Source organism: Erythranthe guttata, chromosome 10 (genome assembly GCF_056151865.1).
Source record: "Erythranthe guttata isolate IM_541 chromosome 10, IM_541, whole genome shotgun sequence".
NCBI classification, from domain to species: Eukaryota; Viridiplantae; Streptophyta; class Magnoliopsida; order Lamiales; family Phrymaceae; genus Erythranthe; species Erythranthe guttata.
Window position 1 is genome coordinate 2462840 of NC_142542.1, and position 21105 is coordinate 2483944.

At 34.4% G+C, this 21105-nt stretch overlaps 4 protein-coding genes across 4 annotated transcripts; 2 read left to right on the plus strand and 2 right to left on the minus strand.

Annotated features, from left to right (window-relative positions):
* The first annotated feature begins 858 nt into the window (after positions 1–858).
* LOC105952769 (uncharacterized) lies at positions 859–3813 on the plus strand. The gene is made up of 6 exons (XM_012976347.2): positions 859–1183; positions 2728–2819; positions 2956–3034; positions 3130–3224; positions 3357–3452; positions 3539–3813. The coding sequence occupies exons 1-6, from the start codon at positions 1012–1014 to the stop codon at positions 3617–3619; spliced, it is 615 nt and encodes a 204-aa protein (XP_012831801.1). The 5' UTR covers positions 859–1011; the 3' UTR covers positions 3620–3813.
* Positions 3814–4899: 1086 nt separating this feature from the next.
* LOC105952860 (ras-related protein RABC2a) lies at positions 4900–8133 on the minus strand. Its single transcript, XM_012976441.2, has 6 exons — positions 7586–8133; positions 6562–6630; positions 6416–6481; positions 5985–6106; positions 5420–5548; positions 4900–5303 (listed from the first exon to the last, which is right to left on the minus strand). Exons 1-6 carry the CDS (start codon positions 7722–7724, stop codon positions 5193–5195), a joined length of 636 nt encoding a protein of 211 aa, XP_012831895.2. The 5' UTR covers positions 7725–8133; the 3' UTR covers positions 4900–5192.
* Positions 8134–12526: 4393 nt separating this feature from the next.
* LOC105952859 (Ribosomal protein S16 family protein) lies at positions 12527–15739 on the minus strand. The gene is made up of 3 exons (XM_012976440.2): positions 15382–15739; positions 13587–13632; positions 12527–12976 (listed from the first exon to the last, which is right to left on the minus strand). The coding sequence occupies exons 1-3, from the start codon at positions 15512–15514 to the stop codon at positions 12739–12741; spliced, it is 417 nt and encodes a 138-aa protein (XP_012831894.1). The 5' UTR covers positions 15515–15739; the 3' UTR covers positions 12527–12738.
* A 1911-nt stretch (positions 15740–17650) lies between these two features.
* Positions 17651–20950, plus strand: LOC105952858 (hydroxyproline-rich glycoprotein family protein). Its single transcript, XM_012976439.2, has 7 exons — positions 17651–17916; positions 18051–18220; positions 18580–18656; positions 19173–19238; positions 19346–19420; positions 19504–19578; positions 20280–20950. The coding sequence occupies exons 1-7, from the start codon at positions 17765–17767 to the stop codon at positions 20640–20642; spliced, it is 978 nt and encodes a 325-aa protein (XP_012831893.2). The 5' UTR covers positions 17651–17764; the 3' UTR covers positions 20643–20950.
* The last annotated feature ends 155 nt before the right edge of the window (positions 20951–21105 follow it).

Consider the following 21105-nt stretch of genomic DNA (forward strand, 5'->3'; position numbering starts at 1 on the left):
TTTAATTGATTCTTTCTAAAATGATCAATACAAAATTCATTTTTAGAGATGAAAATTTGGCAATGAAAAGATGATCGAGCAATTCTTTCTCCGAGCGACTGAGAAAACAGATGTTGTACTAACGGGGAAGAGAACATTGAGTTTTTCTTTGGTGGAAAGAATATCACTAACAGTATAATTATCATGAGAAGTAATTTATATGGCGATTATAGATGTTAGTATTCCTCTATCTTCCAACAGAATAAGAGGGACATAGAAAAGTCCCGTAATGGATGGCCTAATAGTTGGCCGGAGCAAGTGAGCATGTATTAATTGAGGTTGAATTCTCTTGTTAACCATCGCTAGGTGGAACTTGTCACACATGGTCAGCTGAGTATGATTTACATCTCTCGTATAATTTGTAAGTTATTATACAAAAGTGTATATCTACCCAGAGCATATATATATATATATATATATATATATATATATATATATATATATATATATATATATATATATAAGACTTTTAAAATCATTTGAGACACACATTTGATGTTATTATGTCAAAGTAGAGGTTTATCCAGTACACATATATAATTGAACGCAATTATTTTTATCCAAAATAAATAATTAATACTCCATTCGTTCCTAAATATGTGTCGTTTTTCACATTGACACAAATTTTAAGAATTTCAATAAATATGTTTTGATTTTAGGATAATAGATATTAATTGACCAAAATACCCTTGTTTATTAATTAATGCAGGAAAAGTGCTATAGAGTTAATAAGGGTAAAATTGAAAAATAAGCAATTAATGCAGCATTGAAATTGTAAAGTGACAGATAATATGGAACAAAAAAATTCTCAAAAGAGACGGATATTATGAAAGAGAGAGAGTACTATTCTTTCGAGATATTATACGAGGGTTTAAGTAATAGCATATTTTTTCTCAATAAAACGCAAAAACGAAAAAAAGAAACGTAACAGCAAAATCTAAGAGTGTAATTGTTGGCTGCCGCTATTCACAAATGGCGGTGCGCGATGGTAGACAAGGCGAAGATGAGGATGGCGCCGCTCTATTCGAGGAAGAAGGCGTGGAATTCGCCGATGACGACGATCTCTCCGACATTCCTCTCCACCTCCGCCCCCTCCTCTCCGCCGCCGAGTCCGGCGACCTCGACGCCCTCCGCCTAGCCCTCGGTAACTTCTACTATTATACTCATATCTACAAACACGCAATTTTATTTTATTTTATGCTTTGTTTTTCCCCTGCCGATTTTTCCTCACGAAGACAGTGATTAATTAAGTGTAATTGTTGATGTTTAGAAGAAGAAAAATAAAAAAATCATAGATGCAATTATAGGAGGATCAAATGAATTTATTTTGTCCGGCACATTGGTTGAAAAAATTGTATTTTTCCCCTATTGCTTATGTTTATGCTGTATTACCTTGTGAACTCTGTTTCGAAAACTCTCGATAACATATTCAGTTCGGTCAGTTCAATCCGGTAATGTGAAAACGTCCCATTTTTCGTTTGCAGAGGTGTATGCTGCAAAATGAGATCACATGGCTGGGGTTTGTTAATTAAATTAAATTGAATTACGAGACTTTTTTTTTTTAACATACCAACGGAATTCTAAAGCCTTTGATTGCCAAATTAATATGCGTCTATACTTAGAAGTCTGTTCGTTGCTATGTTGATTTACTTCACCTTTTCTTGGCATTTAAGATGTTTGAGACTTGAATTATGACTTGCAGTTTCTTTTCCGTATTTTTTAATCAGTCAAGTACGCAGCTTACATGAAATTAGAATCTTAGGGTACGATGATTCATATCAAGCTTGCACTGTGACTGGAATATAGTTTGCAACTAATTTCCGATTATATAACAACAAAGTATTATAAGAACTGGAAAGGTGTATGTATATATACCGGTGTGTTATTTGAATTTGATTTTTAGGGAATAACATATTAACATGTAGCCTTGGAAAAGCACGGAAAATTAGAAAATGGCTCAAACAGATGCTCGATTAGTGATTTGAATTCATCAACTGTTTCTGAGGAGAGGAAATGGCACTTCTATCATTTTTTTCGGCTGTAACCGTATTAGAAATAACTGTAGTGATAGGATTCATGAAGTTATGCTTCCTTTGAGCTTAATAGCCATTTTTTCTGTTTTTTTCCGTGCAGTGTTTACTGACTTCAGTGCATTGAACTGTGGTCCTCCTTTCTTCGTTGCTTACTCTTCATTTTTCTGTGTTGATATTGGCACGAAAATGGTTAAGAGTTAGCAAATGATCTTCGATCAGGCCTTATATAGACGTCCAAATGCCTTGTCTTGATTGATTGAGATTGGTTTTTTATCTTGTCATTATATGCAAATGCAACAAGTACATTGAGATCATAGCCATATCTTGGAGCCGTTAGGCATATTAGCCTGCTATTTCAGTTATTATCACCAGAAGTTGGTAGTGTCCCTACTCCGTAATTTGCTGGATTTTTAAAAAAATATCCAACTGAATCAATTAAGGCTGAGATTTTATTGATGTTCCGGTTGTGCCACTTATAGCAAAGATAACTCATGGAACTCTTTCATATAGTAGAATCGAAACACATCTCTATAGTAGTCAAACTTTCTGATTTCAGGTGTGCTTTTGTTACCTTGGAGAAATATTACATACAAGCTAACTGTTCATGTTGTTATCTGCACTAATACTTGTTCTAAAACCTTGTGGAAAATTGCAGATAATTTCGATATTAACATCGACGAGCCAGTGCAAGATGGTGACACTGTTCTTCATCTCTCGTGTCTCTATGGCCATTTGGCTTGTGTCCAGGTCAGATCATCTACATCAACCGAATGAGCTACTACACCAGCCGTTTCCATTAGTCTGCAACCCTTAGTTTATTCGCTGATGTTAGTATGAATTTTTATAACGTGTAAAATGCAAAACGAAACGGTACATTGTGCAGCTTTTGTTGGAAATGGGAGCTAACTTGGAGGCGAAGGATGAAGATGGAGGAATCCCCTTGCATGACGCCTGTGCGGGAGGTGGATTATCTGATTGCCATCTGTCTTTTTGAACCCTTGTTCTGTAGCATCTTATTTTTGTTTTCTGTTATTGAAAAGTGAAAACTACGTTTCAGGTTACACTGAGATAGCACAACTTCTTATAAGTAGTGCTAATGATCAAGATCGTGTGAAGAGAATGTTAGAAACTGTTGATATGGAAGGGGACACGGTATGTGTATCTCCACTTGTTCTTATTTTAACGGGTTATGTAATTATTTAGCATTTGTTTTAAATTTTGACATAAGGGTTCTTAGACCAAAGTTTACTTGCGTAATTTGACAACTTTTTTGCTACGTGTTAGCCTCTTCACCATGCTGCTAGAGGGGAATATAGCAATGTCGTAACATTGTTGCTTGCTTATGGGGCTTCTCCGAATCAGGCAAATTCTTATGGAAAGGTAACTACATCATTAGGGATTTCATCGATTTCTTGTACTGAATTTTTTTTTTTTTTGTTTTTTGATTTAATGAGTAATATTGGCAGACTCCAATTGAACTTGCTGAACCCGGAACTGAAGCTAGAAGGATACTGGAAGAGGCTTCGGGTGCTGCACTTAGTCATTAGTCGGGATCTTTCCAATTTCAGCTTTCTTACTTAGGTAGGTAATATATCTTGTAAAAGAATATCCGTTAATTATTTGAAGCGTGGCAAAGTAAATTAATTTGTTTGGTATAATGTTGAGTTTTGGAGATAAATCGTATACTTGGACGCAAGAATTCGATTCTTGACTGGCTAGTACTAGTAACTTTAGTCTCAAAGCGTGCTTCTTTCATGTTCTCTTCTTTCTAAATACCTTTTTAAACATTGGTGGAGAACGAGAAAAGAAAAGCAATGGACTAAGAACTTTCTTAACGAGAAAACCTTTATATTTCTTCAATGATAATAAGGATACCACATATTTTAGTGTTGAAACATTCTAGCTAAGTTTTCAACTTATGAGCGATTAATATAAAGTTCAAGTGTAAGTATAGCCTAATTTTACTTAATAGAGCTTATTACAAATAAGTCCAACATGGGCTACTTATTTACGAAGGGGTTAAGCCAAAAAACTATTTTACAAAAAAATTCAGACAATGTCCACAAATGTGTAAAAGATTAAAATACCCCTTATATTTCAACATCCTCCAATTTCATCATTTAATTCAACTGGACCTTAATTTGAACTCAAATTTTATCGATTATTCAATTTTAACCCCTAACTTAATTTTGACTCCAATTTTAACTGTCGCCGTCAGTTACCTGCCGGTCTCCGGCTTATATATTATTTTGTATCTTTTGTCTGCATTTTTCGAACATATATTATTGTTTAACACAATAATATTGTTATATTACTCTCTGGAACTCATTTTGAATCCTTCGATCCAAAAAGCAGACATGAGAGAGAATTGAAATTGATATCCCACTTGTCGAGCGCCGATTGTCTCTGAAAATATTGAACTAGAACTATCGATATCTTCAAGATTGTTTCTCCATTTTCTATTATTTTTGTTGGACCAAATCTTCAAGAATTATAAGAAGTTGAAGAAACGATGAGATAGGAAAAGAATTAATACAACATATGTTTCTACTATTATTTTCAGTTATTAATTGATATTCTTTGTTCCCATCATTTGCAGTATTTTTAAGTTTTCGAAGGAATGGAGAACAAAGACTACGCATTTTATAGTGTGAGAGTAGATCGGTTTCGGTTTCGGTTCAAGATCGGTAAGAGAGGAAAAAAAAAAAAAAAAAGATTGTGCGATTAAAACCATGGTGGTGGATTAAGATTTTTTCGCCTTTTCTTTCTTTTTGGAGAAAATAGCAACACATTATTAGGGAATGCAATAAGCATAAATAATACATAATAAAAACCAAATAATGGATCAGATAAAATCACCCTGTTACAATAGAATTAGGTCTTGATTCTCAACAGAAATAATGGAGATCAGAATACCAAACAGCCCAACAACTTTACAATATTAGAGCATCATCATCAGTAGAGAGAAACATCACATGTACCTGGTGCCTCTCAAGCACAACTTCAGGTATGGAAACAAAGAAACGAAACTATCATTTACAGATTTCGAACATGAAATGTTACGGAGACAGAGAGAGAGAGATTCACCGTATATATTAAGACAGCATGTGATGTGTCTTTCTACGAGCAACAACCGCCACTCGGAGGTGCCTGATTTTCATGCTTCTGTCTTAAGATATTTCTCTTGCTCACCGTTGATCCTTCTTCCAGTAGCCTCGGCACCTCCATTATCTGAGCGTAATCGAGTTTTCATTTAATAAATCGAATGACAAGGTTTTCAATGCTACTAAAATGTCTATTTTGTTTTCTATAAAGAATAAAATCGGTAATCATGTATTTTGTCTTACCTTGAGCGACAGCTCTTCAAAGCATTTCTCCACATTTTCTCGAGTTTTAGCACTACATTCGAAAAATAGACATCCAAGTTCTTTTGCCAGGCTCATCCCCTCTTCTCTACTCACAACTCGTTCATTTTCCTGATAAAAAAAATATATCGATAATAAATAAAAAGAGACGGTGCCAATACTTGAAGAAAATTATCAAAATGCATTTTAAAAATCACGAAAATTATGCCAAATAAGAATTGTTGAATTTTTTTTTCTGGTTTATAATTATATTTTTTATTATTTTAATTCAAAAAATACAATAAAATAGATAATAGATAGAGAAAAATATCAAAATATATTTTAAAAATCACGAAAACTATGCCAAATAGTTCCTGCTGTAATTACAAGAATTGTTGAAATTTCTGAACATGACTAAACAATGTTACAGATCTTAACAGGAGTAGTAATCATATGAAGAATCATATGATATAAACGATTAAAAATTTAAAATTATATTTGCAAGGATAAAAAAAGGAATGGGAAATTTGAAATGTGAAGTGAGAAAGCGAGGGAGAAAGGGACTAACTCTGTCAACTTTGTTTCCAACGAGCATCTTGATGCAATCCTCGTGAGTTGAGTACAAATCCAGTTCTTTTGCCCATACGTCGGATAAGTTTGTAAATGTATCTCTCCTTGTTACATCATAAACTACAAGCCGTCCAAAAAATTAACCAATTGAAAACAAGAGCCATCGAAAAAATATTTATCGTGACTGAATGTCCATAAGAAAACAAAATTTCATTCATGGAGGAACGTAACAAAATTTATCCATCTCTTTTCATTTCATTTGATTTGTAGCTGAAATTAGTTTACCGTTTACTTGTTCTTGATCCAATTTATGCATATTCTGTATAAAGTTTATAAGCAATGCCAACTCGAAAATGGGTTATTCAAACGATTAACTACAGATTCTAATGGTTGAAATTGTTTCTACTGTTTTCTTCTTTAATGGCTTACCAAGAATTATTCCATGTGCACCTCTGTAGTACGAGCTTGTTAATGTCCTGAACCTCTCTTGTCCAGCTGAAAAAATAATTCAACAAAACCGATTAGGTTTCAAGACGATTCGTCAAAGCCAAGACCACTCAAAAATTCTTAATTACCCGTATCCCAGATTGTAAGCTTCAATTTTTTCCCACCAGCTGTGAGAAACTTCACCTTAAAATCCACACCTGGAAATTGAACAATAATATCGATACAAAATCAAATAGAATTTATGCATGTTCTCAATTTTACAAAAAAACAAAAGGTACCATAACTGAGAGGGTAATAAGTTAGTAATCATAATAGCATATTTCGAAATCGGAAAATCATTAATTTTACAAGCAACATTTTCCGTTAATTATGATGAATTCCAGACAATTTTTTTTTATTTTTTGTTAAATATGTATCTGCCTAAAAGTCAAGATATAACTCCAGTAAGATTTATATTACGACAAACACACAAAATCGAGCAAAAGTCGCCGAACTTGATTGAATCAGAAGTAGTGATTACTCCTAATTAAGATAAAGAAACACATTACAATCGGAATAAACCCGTATCCATAAAGAAAACCGCCTAATACGGCTTCGAGGGACATATTTAATATATTTATTTTGTTTCTAGATCCATCGTATCATATCGGTGCTATTTGATCCACATGTTCGATATATTTACCTATTTGAATCCACAACAAAATGTCAACAACAGTTAGGACAATTTGCACTCATCGAAAATAGCTCCCAAACACCTAACTATCCACAATGAGTAAAGCAACAGATAGCCAAAACCCTTGCTTGTACTCAAATTGGAAGGGGAGAGAAATCAACTCTACTTATTTACCAAAAAACCTACAAAAATTCAATTTGTTCAAACAGCAAAAACACAAAGGAAGAATCAAATCTAGGATCAAATTCAATAACATAATCGGAAATAAAAAAAAAAAAAAAAATTAACGATCACCACCACCACCACCACCACCAACACCAACACCAACACATTTCAGTGAATCTACAAACTAACAAAACGGAAGTTGGAGATCACGAATTTGACATTTCGATCAAGCTTAAGAAGAATCAAACATTAAATAAATAAATAAAAATCAGAAACGAGAGATTGTAGAGAGAGAAAGTGCAATTGAGAAGTACCTATGGTAGGGGAAAGATCGTCAACTAAATTAGAAATGAAGCTAACGAGCAAGCTGCTTTTGCCGACAGCTGAATCTCCGATTAGCAGGATCTTAAACGACAGATCGTAGTTGCTCTGCCCCTGCCCCGAACTCCCCATTCCAACTATCTCACTTTCTCTCTCTAGAAAAAAAAATATGAAAATACTCTCTCTCTCTCTCTCTCTCTCTCTCTCTCTGTCTCTCTCTCTATGTATGTATATATATATTTCAGATGCTCAACAACTATAACAGTGACAATGTGTAATCAATAGGAGAGAGAGGGAGAGAACTGAAAAGGCAAGGAGATGAGAAGCTTTATGCCATCACTAACTTGGCTTTCTCTTTCTATATAAAATATGAATAGATACAGCCTGCTTGTATGTATAGAGAGAGAAAGTGGTGGAGGGGAGGAGAACGGTTAGCTGTGAGAGAGAGAGAGAGAGGGAGGCAATGTTTATTCTTTACTTTATCCCTTTCTTTTCTCTCAGATGCGATTCCGTTTTTGCAGCGCAAGGCAAATGCAAACGTGGGTTTTGCTTCTTTGACGGTGACCGTGACTATGGTCTGATGGCATATTTGTAATATAAGAGCAAAATGGGGGGTTATTGTAGATTGTGAGAAGATTTGGGCTCCATGGGGGTTTTACTTTTGGTGGGCCTTTGTTTTGGGTTAGGGGTCCATGTTGTCTTTACTGGGTCAGTTCTAATATATATATATATATTTTTTTTTTCGGTCAGAACCACTGTGTAATCATGTTCAATATTATAAAAAAAGCAAAAATGTTTTATTTTATTTAGGATTAAGGTTTTTATAGACATAATATTCAGGGGCACTAATCATAGTTATTCACATAAAAGTAGTAGTTGGCAATCTCATGATTGCAAATTGGACACTTCTGCATTTTTGGCTTCAAATATATACTGGGCAAGTTACCGACCTGCGTGAGATAAGGTTAAATTATGAAGAAACTTCTCGTGTTTTGGTAATATATTGGGTTACTACCTTTGAATCAAATTATGTACGATTTAGGTAACAAATCATTGTTTAAATATTAGATTTTTAGAGATTTTGAGTTCCAAAAAAAAAAACTAAGGGTTTAGTGCACCAGAACACGAAGATTGTGCAGGGATTTAGTGCTCTAAAGTGCGAGGTTTGTGCTGGGGTCTAGTAATATACATCACGAAATATATTTTCGTATCGTAGAGCGGCGCGAAACTTTTTTTTCCTTTTATATATAGTTTCGTGTTGTAGAACACGAAACATGCAAACAAGTTTTCTGCTCAACAGCACGAAACAACCAAAGTGTGCGAAGAATAATACAAATAACGATTTTTTTCCTCAAAATCGGCCATTCAGATGATTTTGTTGTTCTTTGAATATTATCGAAGCGTGTTTCACAATTTTCAAAATTTCAAAATTCCAAAGTCAATAGAATTTGAAATTTTTTGAAGGATTTAAAATAATTACTAAAATCCTGTTACATCCTAGTACTATTCCTGTTGTGGATAGCATGTCCCTTGCAATAACACCTCATATATGTCTGATTATATAAAATTAAAATAAAATAAATCTTCTTATTTATAGAATTAATAAGTACATTCAGCAATTCATATTGAAATGACCAAGTACATTGAAGTTGATTGTCATTTTATCCATGAAGTTGTCGTAAACCAACAAATCACCACTCCATTTATACCGTCTTCTTCTACAAATTGCTGATACTTTCAGTTTTGGAACAAGTTTTTTCATTCCAGATTCTAAAATTTCATTTTTCAAGTTTTCCATTTTTTTCTGGAAAATAATTGAAATTAGTTTTTCGCCGAAAAAAGATCAAGGGGTCATTACAAATAAGTCCATTAATGGGTACTTATTCATAAAGAGATCTAGAAAAAAAACTCATTTACTAATAAATCCACACATGCTCCAAATTTTTGTAAATTACTAAAATAGACCCCCATACTTTAATATGCTCCAATTTCATCATTAACTTATTTTAACCTCAATTTAACCTCAAATTTCATAAATTATTCAATTTTGACCCAATTTTTTTTTTCAAAAAACACGTTTTTTGCCGCCGGATTCCGGCGCTGACTTTTTCAAAAAACAATTCCTTCTTTCTGTAACATTTTTTTTCATTTAAACAGCAATATTGCTGTGATTGACGGTAATATTAACTATATTACTGTTAAACACAGTAAAATTAACTAAACTATAGTTTAACACAGTAATATTGTTATATTAATCTCTAGCACAGTAATATTAACACAACAAAGTCATTATTATTGTGTGATAGAGTAATATTACTATGTTGACCGTTTAACAAATGTAAACATAATAAAAAGCCAAAAGAATTAATATTATTGTGAGTGACAGTAATATTACCGTCAACCACAGTAATATTACAATAATAGACAGTAATATTATTACGTTATTCCGTGAATAACTCAAACAAACAAAAAATTCAAACAAAATAATAATATTCATGTGGTTGACAACAATATTACTATAACAACAGTAATATTACCGTCAACCACAGTAATATTATTGTGTTTATAGTAATATTACAATAATAGACAATAATATTATTACGTTACTCCGTGAATAACTCAAACAAAACAAAAAACCCAAAAAAATAATAATATTGATGTTGTTGACAGTAATATTATTGTGTTTACAGTTATTTTACTGAGTTGACAGTAATATAATTACGTTGACTTGTCAACAAATCAAACAAAATAAAAAAAATAACAAAAAAATAAAAAATAATAATATTACGTTAATTTACTGTCAACGGCACAAAAATTACATAAATGTATTGTCAACGGCAGTACAATTACGTTAATTAACTGCCATTGACAGTATAATTACGTTAATTTACTGTCACTGACAGCACAATTACGGTCAACGTTTAGCGGCGGACGTAAAAAAAAAAAGTCAACGCTGGCGAAAAAATCCGGAAGAAAAAAAAATCGAAAAGTTAACGCCGGAATCTGGCGGCAAAAAAAAAAAAATTGAATTTTTTTTTAAAAAAAAAAAGTCAAAATTTAATTTTTGTGGACAAAACTGATTAAATTAGGGTTACAATTAAGAATTGGGTATAAATGGTTGTGGGTAATATTGGCATATACATGAATGTTTCCTTTATTTATAATAAGTATTAAAGGAATGGATTGGTGAAAGAGATATAGTCCATAAACCTAGAATAATAAAGATGCTTGGTTGGGAACTTATGCACAAAAACTCCATTTCAATAAGCAACTTGATACGAACCACGCCAACCATGTGACGAGACCCGATACCAATACTTCGGATATCAAATCCTGGACCGTCCAAAGAAGGAATCAAAGGTGGAACCGCGACCCGTTGCCTATAAAGAGGCAAGAACATTGGTATGTGAAGACGCCACAATCGATTGCGAAAGATCGATTGATAAGTCGGGGTGAACAAACGGAATCCACCGAAATGTTCGAACAGTTCTTAAAGAACCAAAGAGAATAAACTCTATTAAATCATTAAAATTCGTCTGATAAAATAAGCCAAATTGGCAACCTATTTATAAGGTCTAAAAAGACTCCTTTGTCACAAGGAAAATGACTCTTACATAAACTATAATAAGGAAATAAATAAAAAAGCAAATCCTAACCATAAAAGACTCTAAAATAATAAAAACATAATTAAACATAAATAAAAAACGTGAATAAGTAAATTAAATAACTTGATCTTCAAGTCGGCTTCTCGATCACCCTTCTAATCTCGCGACATTGGATTGTGCACGTGCATGCAATTAAAGCTCAATTTCGACACTGTTCCACTTCGAATATCTCTTTGCTCTAAACATGAAAGTTGTAGACCTTTCATTGAGCTTTTCGAATCATTTTGAATCAGCTCAAATGGATTTCAGATGCGAGAGTTATAACTCGAACGGTAAATTGTGCCAGAATAGGCGAGAATCTCGGATGCATGGAATTCGACTTGTCCAACGAATTCTTCTCTTTCTGTTCTTCCAATTCCAAACCATAGACATCTCAAACATTTGATTCCAGCCTTTCTTCTCCAAGGAAAACTCGAATGTCTTCTTAAAACTCGTACGCTTGCGCTTCTTCCAATTCTTCATCTTTGAGCTTGCTAGGATCGTATCACAACTCACACTAGCACCGGCGGTGCAAATGCGATGGAAAATCAACATTATACAGCTATTTATAACTTGATGTGCTTGCAAAACAAACTTTAATTTACAATAACTTACTTTTTAAATTATCAAAAGTGTACTTGTAAATTGGATTTAGAGAAAAATGATAAGAGATCATCTAATACCGTTTTACATTAAAAAGAAAAGGTCGATGCAAATATTTTTCAAATTATAGCTTGAAACAATTTCGCTTAAGAGAATTCAAAAGTAGAAGTTGCATTCGCAGAAACTCCAAAATTGGTTATAAACTCGAAAAAGTTCATTATCGTGTTTCAAAAGCTTTTGCAAACACTACCATTGTAGTGCTGCACACAACAAAATGCTATAGAGGTGATTTGATCATCTTAACCTAAACAATTATTTTTCTTCCCTATCTACTTGCTTTTTAAAAAAAAAAAAAATCTAGTTCTTCATGGTGTTATTTTTCAACATATCAATAAATCAAGGTGTGATATATACTTCAAAACATTAGGAAGAGAAAAGTACATTTTTTAGTGAATTTGAATGGAATATTTGACTGACCTAAACAAATTGTTCAAATTTTGAAATCCAAGGTAAAATAAGATAAAAAATCTCATATGAAGTAGGTGTAAAATGAAATAAATTGTGGTGCATGCATCCCTTTCTTTAGAATGCAATGCCAATGCGCCTATAAGAGAGTGACAAGTGGCAGTTGCCACCATCACCATCAGACAACCCCAACTCCTGTGTGCCTAATGCCTAGACAGCATGTCTAAAATGAAACTCATTTCTGAAATCCGAACGCGAACGAGTATAATGTCTATAACTTGATCCGAGTTCACCAAAACGAAATGTTAGATATGATCTAATTCAACAAAAGAGAGGACGAACTAATTGTGCGCACTAATACAGCTCTTTATTAATTAGCTTTGTAACTAAACAGCAGTTGCGCGTTTTGCATTCGGAACCAATCAGTTGCTCGTTTAAGAAGCTGAAGTCTCGTCGTCCTCCTCGTCAACTTTAGGGTCCTCTTCCGACCCAACAACGGTTTCTTGTTTGACCTGTGCAAAAATGCGTCCGGTCATGGGATGGACAGGTGTCATGTCTCGTGGGCCCCCCTTTCGCCCCATTGCAAGCATCGGTGGTGGGGGTAACATCCCTGCTCGGAACAGAAGCCGCTGAACTGGATCCGACGGCTGTGCACCCACTGAAAGCCAATACCTGTAAGGCCATTCCCCCCATCAGGACATTTACACACAAAAAAATAAATAAACCCTTCAAAATTGGTCATATTTTGGCAGTGCCTTGGCCTCAAGAGTAGGTTTTTTACATGATCTATAGATTGCCACTCAGTATGCAATAAAACCCTTTTAAAGATATGAATTAGCTTACTAGTGCTAGCTGATGTTAGCTTACTACCACAGCTCCGCAATTATTAATCACATCAATGAAGAGCAGATTTGGGAAGCGGCTCTATGATCAGCAGACCGTCTTTCAAACTATGCTCAATGCACAATTTACCCAAAATTGAATATTGCAGTTCAGTCCGCAACGGAAAGTTCAAAAGTAAGTAGCAGAGATGCAATCCACAAGGTTGAGGGAAAAAGTTCGTAAGGTACGATTCTTATTATGTAAGATACCGGTTCCTCATCATAAATACAAAAGAACAGATAAATTGAAAAGCTCAAGATAACCTATCTCAAGAAGCTTAGAAGTATCAACAACAGAATAACGGAACTAAACACAGTACGTCGCGCGTGCCTTAAGTGTAAAAAATAGCTTTTCAAAAATCAAGGAACCGAAAATTAGAACAACAGAAGAAACCACTTACTTCACTCTGTCGAAATTGATGCCCATTCTTTTACCTCCATCTTGACCTGCACCATTTCACATATTAAAATTAATAAGCATTCAAATTCTTAAAAAAAAAAAAAAAAAAAGTCCATGTATATGGGGTATATACACATAATAATTTTCTGTTGTGAGTTTCCATCACAACAGGAAAGAGACATTCCTAAAGGAATGCATCGTTAATTATGGGTTATCTCTTTGCTGCAGGTTAGCACATTACATTCCAGATTCTAGTTAGTGGTGTTGTATTTCCTTAATGATTTTCAGCTAGATTAATTTTAACCGTTGGATTGAGCAAATTCTGATCAATTTTGTGCACAAATTGACATAAGTCCTAGGGCATTTTCTTGATTTTTGGAAGTAATCTAAACTAGTCCCGATTCGAGATTATTCGATTCCTGTGAAACAATGGTTCTATGTTGTTAATAGTATATCTATCTCTATCAAAATCTGATCATTACACAAACTCATGTTCTGTTTTATATTCTAAGTATGTAACTGACACTCATTGAGAAGCTATTGCATTTCTGCCATTGATTGGCTGCTGGAATTTCTTTCTCTAAAGTTAGTATATGACAAAAGCTTGTTACTTATATTCAGTTTTAACTGTTGTCTTGTTAAGGCTAAACTTTTTGGTACTAATTTTTACATTCTATATATTAATTCGTTTTGTGTGTATATTCATGATGGATTATAGCATGCACATTTCACTCATCTCGGAATCTAGACAAAATCTCAGGAAACTCATGTTGTAGGAATCAAGAGTTTTGTAATTAGATACGGGTCCTAAAATCTGGTGTAACCCGCAAATCATGGTCAGTATAAATCACAGAGTCCTCAAATCACAGTCCAAACTTCATATTTTATGCATTCATGTTAGCTGCTAGCATTATTGCTAATGAAATTTTAATCTATTATTCTAAAAATCACCTAGTTGCCCAATTTTCTGACCTAGTTATAGGGGTGTAAATTGGACGGATCGGATCGGATCGGAATAAGCCCAATCGGATAAAAAACTTCGATTTTTTTCAAAAGTGAAAAAATAGTTCCAATTCCGTTCCAACGGAATCGGAATTTCGGAAATTGGAATGAAAAAATTTGTTCAAATCGGAAAATTTTGGATTGGAATCAGCGGAATTCGGAATTTCTATTTTTTTAATACTGGTATTTTAAGTGTAATATTCGGAATTTTTTTTTTGGAATTTTCGGATTATTTTAGGAACTTAAAATCGCATCGAAAATCGGAATCTCATATATATTCCAATTCCAATTCAAATAATTTCGGAAAAATCGGAACTCGGAATTTCGGAATTCAGATTGAAAAATACTGTTCCAAAATCAGAAAATTTCGTGTCGGAATCGGCGCAGTTGATTTTTTCCACATCTAAGCACACAGATTTGAATTCTTTTAAAACGTGGCATTTACACGAATACTTCCGATCTGCAAGACTCCTTTGCTACTACAACTTTAATGTTAGGCATTGCCAAACAGCACCTTAATGAAATTACTCCTCCAAGGCATCAAGTTTTCACTTTTCATCTCCACTTGAAACTTTAAACAACCAAAATAAGAATGATTTGCTATGAGAAGCCTAGTCTACGTGTCTAAATTATTTCAGTTGATTAAGAGAAATAGAATTATCTGCCATTGTTATATGGATGGATTCGGAGCTTCAATTAGATGATAATACAAGCTCAAGCTTTGAAATATCCATGTATGTATGTATAGTTCAACAATTATCTGGAAAAAATAAATATTGGAAATAAAGATTTACCGGGGAGGGGATTGTAGTAGCCGAGGACTTCCAAATGCTTGCCGTCTCTAGGGGATCTGCTATCCGCCGCCATCACTCTGTAGAACGGCTTGTTCCGGCATCCCAATCTCGACAGCCTCAAACGAACCACCATTTTCTCTCTCTTACGTCTCTCTCTCTCTCTCTCTCTCTCTCTCTCTCTCTCTCTCTCTCTCTCTCTCTCTCTCCGCCTACTGTGTGTGTGGGGATATGGAGTCCCGGTCTGGTGTATCGACTGTGAACGCCGCCCTGTGAACCGGTGGTGGATGAGGGTTTTGCAATTTGGGGGTGGGGTGGGGTGGGGTTTATTCTTTCTGGAAATAATTAAAGGGTCATATTTGTAATTACACAAATGACTGTAAATCTACTATATCTTTTCATCCAAAAATTCTCCTAAAAATGGATATGCATAGATTAAACTTTGGTAACCACACAATGGAACATAAATAAATAGATAAAATATAAAATTAAGAGCAATACAAATCTAATCTTATAGTATATAATGTGGAATAAAGAAAAATATGAGAGTCGAAACGATTTACAAAGTCTATATAATTTTACAGCATCGATATATAAATGAAATCCTGTGATCTAGGAAAAAAAAAACTAATGATTTTTTTTATTTATTTTTATTGATTTAGACAAGGGGTGCAAATTGGAACGGATTTTCCAATTTTCGCCGGTTCCGATTTTGGAACAACTCTTTTCAGTCCGACTTCCGAAATTTTTCGATTTTTTTGGATTGGATTGGATTGGAATTGGAATTATATAAAATAAATTTGGAATTTCCGATTTCCGATCCGATTTAATTCCGAAAAATTCCGATTTTTTGCCGAAAAATACACCTATAAATAGTATATATTATATAATGCTTATTTTCCAAAAAATACTCCTATCAGTTTTGTTTTAGCATTTTGACATAATGAATTGTTGTGAGAAGTTTTATTGGATAATATGCTGTGTTTATTTTTATTTATTTTTTTGAGCTGAAATTTAGTAGTTATTAGTTTTACTTTTATCGACGTGCATGCTCTTATTTTCGAAAAATTATGAACATTTTAGAAAATTTCGGTTAAGTTTTGAAATTTTAAAGCTTATGTGATTTCTGATTTTTTTTCCGAAATTCCGAAATTTCCGGGCCTTTTGGAATTAGAAATTCCGAAAATTTTGGAATTGGAATTGGAATTGATTTTGTACTTCCGATTCTTTTTGGAAATTTTCCGAAAAGGCTAATTCTGATCCGATCCATCCGACTTTCACCCCTAATTTAGACCGTTCCTACACTTAAATTCACATGGTGAGAATTTCTACGGTCACAATTGCCAAAATCTTGATCCCCAAAATATTAGTGGAAAGTGGAAACGGTATCGAAAATGTAACATACATTGTCGGTACCGAAAATTTACGTATACTTCGGTACAAAAGATGTTTCAATTTTTCTACCTGCAGAGAATCATGTAGTGTTGTGAATTTACAAACACTCAGATTGTGTAATTGGTTTCTCTCACCGGCACAGTTCATAAAAAGTATGATAAATTTTATTTTGGATCCATGTAATATGCAAAATGTATCATTTACCCCATGAAGTATATAAAACATTAAACGCTCCTGAGCGTGAAATAACTATTTTACCCTGCTTTATGTATGATATAATCCCTAATTTTTTTAAGTTTAATTTTGTGGATTTTTGACGGTTTTTAACGTTCATTTATGGTTTTTTGTCGATTTTAGTGTTTGATTTTAGGGGTTTTCAATTTTATTTTTTGGGGGCTTTTGCAATTATAATATAAAAGATTTGTTTTTAATTTGCAATTCTTTCATGAGGTTTTATTTCAATTTTAAGGTTTCTTTTAGATTTTAACGATTTTCAATTTTTTTTTTTTTGGCTTTTGCATTTATGATATGCAAAGCTTCATTCTTATTGATCCGACTTTTTAATTTTTTTATGCATAAACAAAAGAGAAAAAAGCTGAAAAGCTAAAAAAATGGCTGAATAAAGTGAAAAAAAGAGGGTTGAAAATAGCGAAAAATCTACTGAAAAATGGCCAAAAGCAAGCAACTTATTTATACATAGAGTAAAAAAAAAGTCAACAACTCTTAAGAACAGCCGGTCAAAAGGTTTCACTAACGGAATTAGGAAAAAAAAAACTAACGGTAGGGGGTGTTTGATGTTTCCATACATTATGGGGGTAAATGGTACATTTCGCATAATACAGGGGTGCAAAATGAATTTTACCTTAAAAAGTAACCCAGACCCGTTTACTGAACCCGAACGCATAAACCCCTCAAAAATTGCCCATCCCTCCTCAAAAACACTCACCATCTTCCCCGCAGATTTGAAACTTGTCGAGCACCACCACAAACAATGGACAGAGAGTGGGGTTCGAAGCCTGGAGGCGGAGGCGCCGCCTCCGCCCAGAACGAGGCCATCGACCGCCGCGAGCGTCTCCGCCGACTCGCCCTAGAAACCATCGATTTAGCTAAAGATCCCTATTTCATGCGAAACCACCTCGGAAGGTATAATAACATAGCCCTAGAATTCTATACTCTCCCTACATTCTCGTTGCTTGATTCAAATTTCAATTTCAATTTCAATTTCATTTTTTTTTTCGATTTTGTTTTGAAATAAATAAAATAAATGAATTTTGCAGCTACGAGTGTAAACTATGTTTAACACTGCATAACAACGAGGGGAATTACTTAGCGCATACTCAGGGAAAGCGCCACCAGACCAACTTGGCTAAGCGAGCCGCTCGCGAAGCCAAAGAAGCTCCCGCTCAGCCGCAGCCTCATAAGCGCAAAGTTTCCCTCAAGAAAAACGGTTACTTCCTAACCCTATTTTCCTTTTCTTTTTTTCTTTTTTTTTTTGCAATTTACTTAATTCATGAATTACAACATAATTTATATCCTTCACTTGTGGAATGGTGTTTTTAAGTTTCCGTGGTTGTTGAAAATCCATGTTCCTTAGATATTCCTTTTGTTTAACTGCATAGATATTGTCGATTTGGTGTGTCTGTTAATGCAATGCATTTTATTTCTTCGATGTTTGGGGAAAAAAGGTTGGGATGGTTTATTAGTTCGAATTCCTATTGCGAACACTATCCGTGTATATAATTATTTAGCTTTTACGGTTTTACCTCTGTATCTTCTAATTGTTGAACAATTTTCATCTTCTGGCAGTTAAAATCGGTAGACCTGGTTATCGTGTTACTAAGCAATTCGACCCTGAGACCAAACAGAGGTCACTACTTTTCCAGGTATGCATTCGTCGCTTCTCGTATGTTATATTTTGAACAAGTTGTATCCAATCTATTTATAAACTCTTACCTATTGCAATTTGCACAGTAAGTAGCTCTTATTCATTTTTGTTGTTGTTGGTTTATAAAGAACTGAGCCTGGTGTATTGCATGATAATCGGTGTATTGCATGATAATCGATACATGATCAAGTAAGTATGAGATAATTTTGATACATGGAACACAGATGCTAGTACTGCGTGTTTCTGTGATTTTGATGTGTAATTATTCATGCCAACTATCACGAGTATATAGCTATTTCATGCATTGCCTATTTTATTTTTATTTGTTTTGGAATAAGTTATATTGTTATGATGTTTCTATCTGGTCGATGAAGAAAGAACTTAGCTTTAGGAACTTTTCCAGCCAAAATTTGTTTATATTTTTTTTTTTGGGATTATATTAACTTGCTGAAGAAACTTAATTGATATTTATTGTATTGGCCGGGGTAAATAATATTATTTGGTACTTTTGCAGATAGAATACCCCGAGATTGAAGATAATACAAAACCAAGGCATCGGTTTATGTCATCCTTTGAGCAGGTACGTACCTTCTATCATTACATAGGGCCAGAGACTATGTATAAAATATTGCTGATCCTGTCTACACATTGTTTAACAATCCTCTTTTAATTTGCTTGTGCTTGCAGAAACTTCAACCGTTTGATAAAAGATATCAGTTTCTTCTGTTTGCTGCTGAACCATATGAAATTATATCTTTTAAGGTAATAAATACTTAAGTGCCAATTTATGCAAGTCGATTATTCATGGTTAATCATTACTGTCTATAACGATATTTGTTTTTTAGGTTCCAAGTACAGAGATCGATAAATCAACTCCCAAGTTCTTCTCCCACTGGGATCCCGACTCAAAGATGTTCACGGTATGCCTGAATCTTGTCTCTTGTTATTTTGTACGCTCTATTTGCTTTAAACATCAACATTCAGCTTCTTCTGAATCCCTATGTTTAGGCCTCGTTTGGTTGCCAAGATAAGATTAAATAATCTAATGAAACCCAATTATATTATTGGACCTTGGAAGATCCAATAAAAAAACATTCCTAGACGGCAAGATAAGCCATGATAATATAATATTTGCGGGTCGACCCCGCAAGTTATTAAGGATACCAAACATCAAATAAAGTCCAATTATTTAGTTAATTATGGCTAATCTTCCCAACCAAACGAGGCCTTAGCATATAACTTAGTCTGGATTTGAATACTTAAGGCTACCCATGTCACCTCTTCTATGGAGTTATTTACAAGTCATTACGATCCACCCTTTTAGGTGTAAGAATGAAGGTCCCTGCATTAGTTATGTCTACATATTTACCAATATCGGAATTCGGATCATGTTTATATACATATATTTGGGGCTATTTGCCCTTTTGCTTGTTTGTTGTGGGTAATCCGATAATTCTTGCAAAATAACGATTTGCAGAACCTTAATTGCAATAAGTGAAGTCTGCTCCATTCTTTATGACTTCTCATTCACTTCTATTACTAGAAAAAATATTAAAATTTTGTTGATTTGATTTTTTATTTTTATTTAATGACATCGTGACATTGTTATGTGAATGTGCAGTTGCAGTTGTACTTCAAGATAAAGCCACCAGAGGCTAAACCCCCACCTCCTCCTCCTACCGCTAACGGGACAGCAGGCGCACCGCCAGCTAGGCATTTGCCTCCACCACCCCAAGGTCCGCCGCCACCTCCACCACAAGGACCCCCTCCTTCGTCTGTGATGGGCAATGGACCAAGGCCTATGCCGCCAGGTGGGAATATGCCTGCTCAACCACCACCACCAGTCGGCGGTGGTCCTATGGCAAATTTTACACCTGGTGGCCAGATGGGAAGGCCGCCGCCTCCTATGATGCCTCCTCAAGGGTTTCAAATGCAGGGCCAGGGGCCATACCCCCCACCGCCTCCTCCCCCGAACATGGGTTGACTCTGTCTCCTGCATTCTCTATTACAACCACAAGCAGATAACCGTCGGGTCATTATATAGCGTGTACGCCATTTCAACTCGATGCGAACTGAAAGCTATGGAAAACCTTCATTAATGAATGTGATACTAAGATGGGTAGAGATTTTGTTGAATATGGTAGCAGTTAATGGTAGTTTTATTATGATTTTCTCGGTTGTAGTTCGGAGTTCCGTTTGTGCAAAGCCACTCTACTTCTGAAGGCAAAATTACCTTTGAACTTGATTGTATTTAAGATTCTTGGCTATGAGCAATTGTTGAAGTTTATCGGATATTGTTTTTTTGTTCGCCTCAAAATTTGAAAAAGTTCCTAGTCCGTCATTTGAAGAATTCATTTGACTTTACGGATGAATAACTGTGTCGAATCTCAATGTTTAATACAAAACATGTAATACATGATGAATGGGCAATATAAAATAATGTTTGT

What these genes read in the sequence shown, in the direction of transcription:
- LOC105952769 (XM_012976347.2), top strand. Translation starts at nt 1,012, where the DNA reads ATGGCGGTGCGCGATGGTAGACAAGGCGAAGATGAGGATGGCGCCGCT. An exon ending in GCCATTTGGCTTGTGTCCAG is followed by an intron (nt 2,820 to 2,955) that starts GTCAGATCATCT and finishes TACATTGTGCAG; the next exon opens with CTTTTGTTGGAAATGGGAGC. An exon ending in TTGATATGGAAGGGGACACG is followed by an intron (nt 3,225 to 3,356) that starts GTATGTGTATCT and finishes GCTACGTGTTAG; the next exon opens with CCTCTTCACCATGCTGCTAG.
- LOC105952860 (XM_012976441.2), bottom strand. Translation starts at nt 7,724, where the DNA reads ATGGGGAGTTCGGGGCAGGGGCAGAGCAACTACGATCTGTCGTTTAAG. An exon ending in GCTTACAATCTGGGATACGG is followed by an intron (nt 6,482 to 6,561) that starts GTAATTAAGAAT and finishes TTATTTTTTCAG; the next exon opens with CTGGACAAGAGAGGTTCAGG. An exon ending in TGCACATGGAATAATTCTTG is followed by an intron (nt 6,107 to 6,415) that starts GTAAGCCATTAA and finishes GACGGCTTGTAG; the next exon opens with TTTATGATGTAACAAGGAGA.
- LOC105952859 (XM_012976440.2), bottom strand. Translation starts at nt 15,514, where the DNA reads ATGGTGGTTCGTTTGAGGCTGTCGAGATTGGGATGCCGGAACAAGCCG. An exon ending in CTACTACAATCCCCTCCCCG is followed by an intron (nt 13,633 to 15,381) that starts GTAAATCTTTAT and finishes GAAATGGTGCAG; the next exon opens with GTCAAGATGGAGGTAAAAGA. An exon ending in ATCAATTTCGACAGAGTGAA is followed by an intron (nt 12,977 to 13,586) that starts GTAAGTGGTTTC and finishes ATGGCCTTACAG; the next exon opens with GTATTGGCTTTCAGTGGGTG.
- LOC105952858 (XM_012976439.2), top strand. Translation starts at nt 17,765, where the DNA reads ATGGACAGAGAGTGGGGTTCGAAGCCTGGAGGCGGAGGCGCCGCCTCC. An exon ending in AGAGGTCACTACTTTTCCAG is followed by an intron (nt 18,657 to 19,172) that starts GTATGCATTCGT and finishes GTACTTTTGCAG; the next exon opens with ATAGAATACCCCGAGATTGA. An exon ending in CCGACTCAAAGATGTTCACG is followed by an intron (nt 19,579 to 20,279) that starts GTATGCCTGAAT and finishes GTGAATGTGCAG; the next exon opens with TTGCAGTTGTACTTCAAGAT.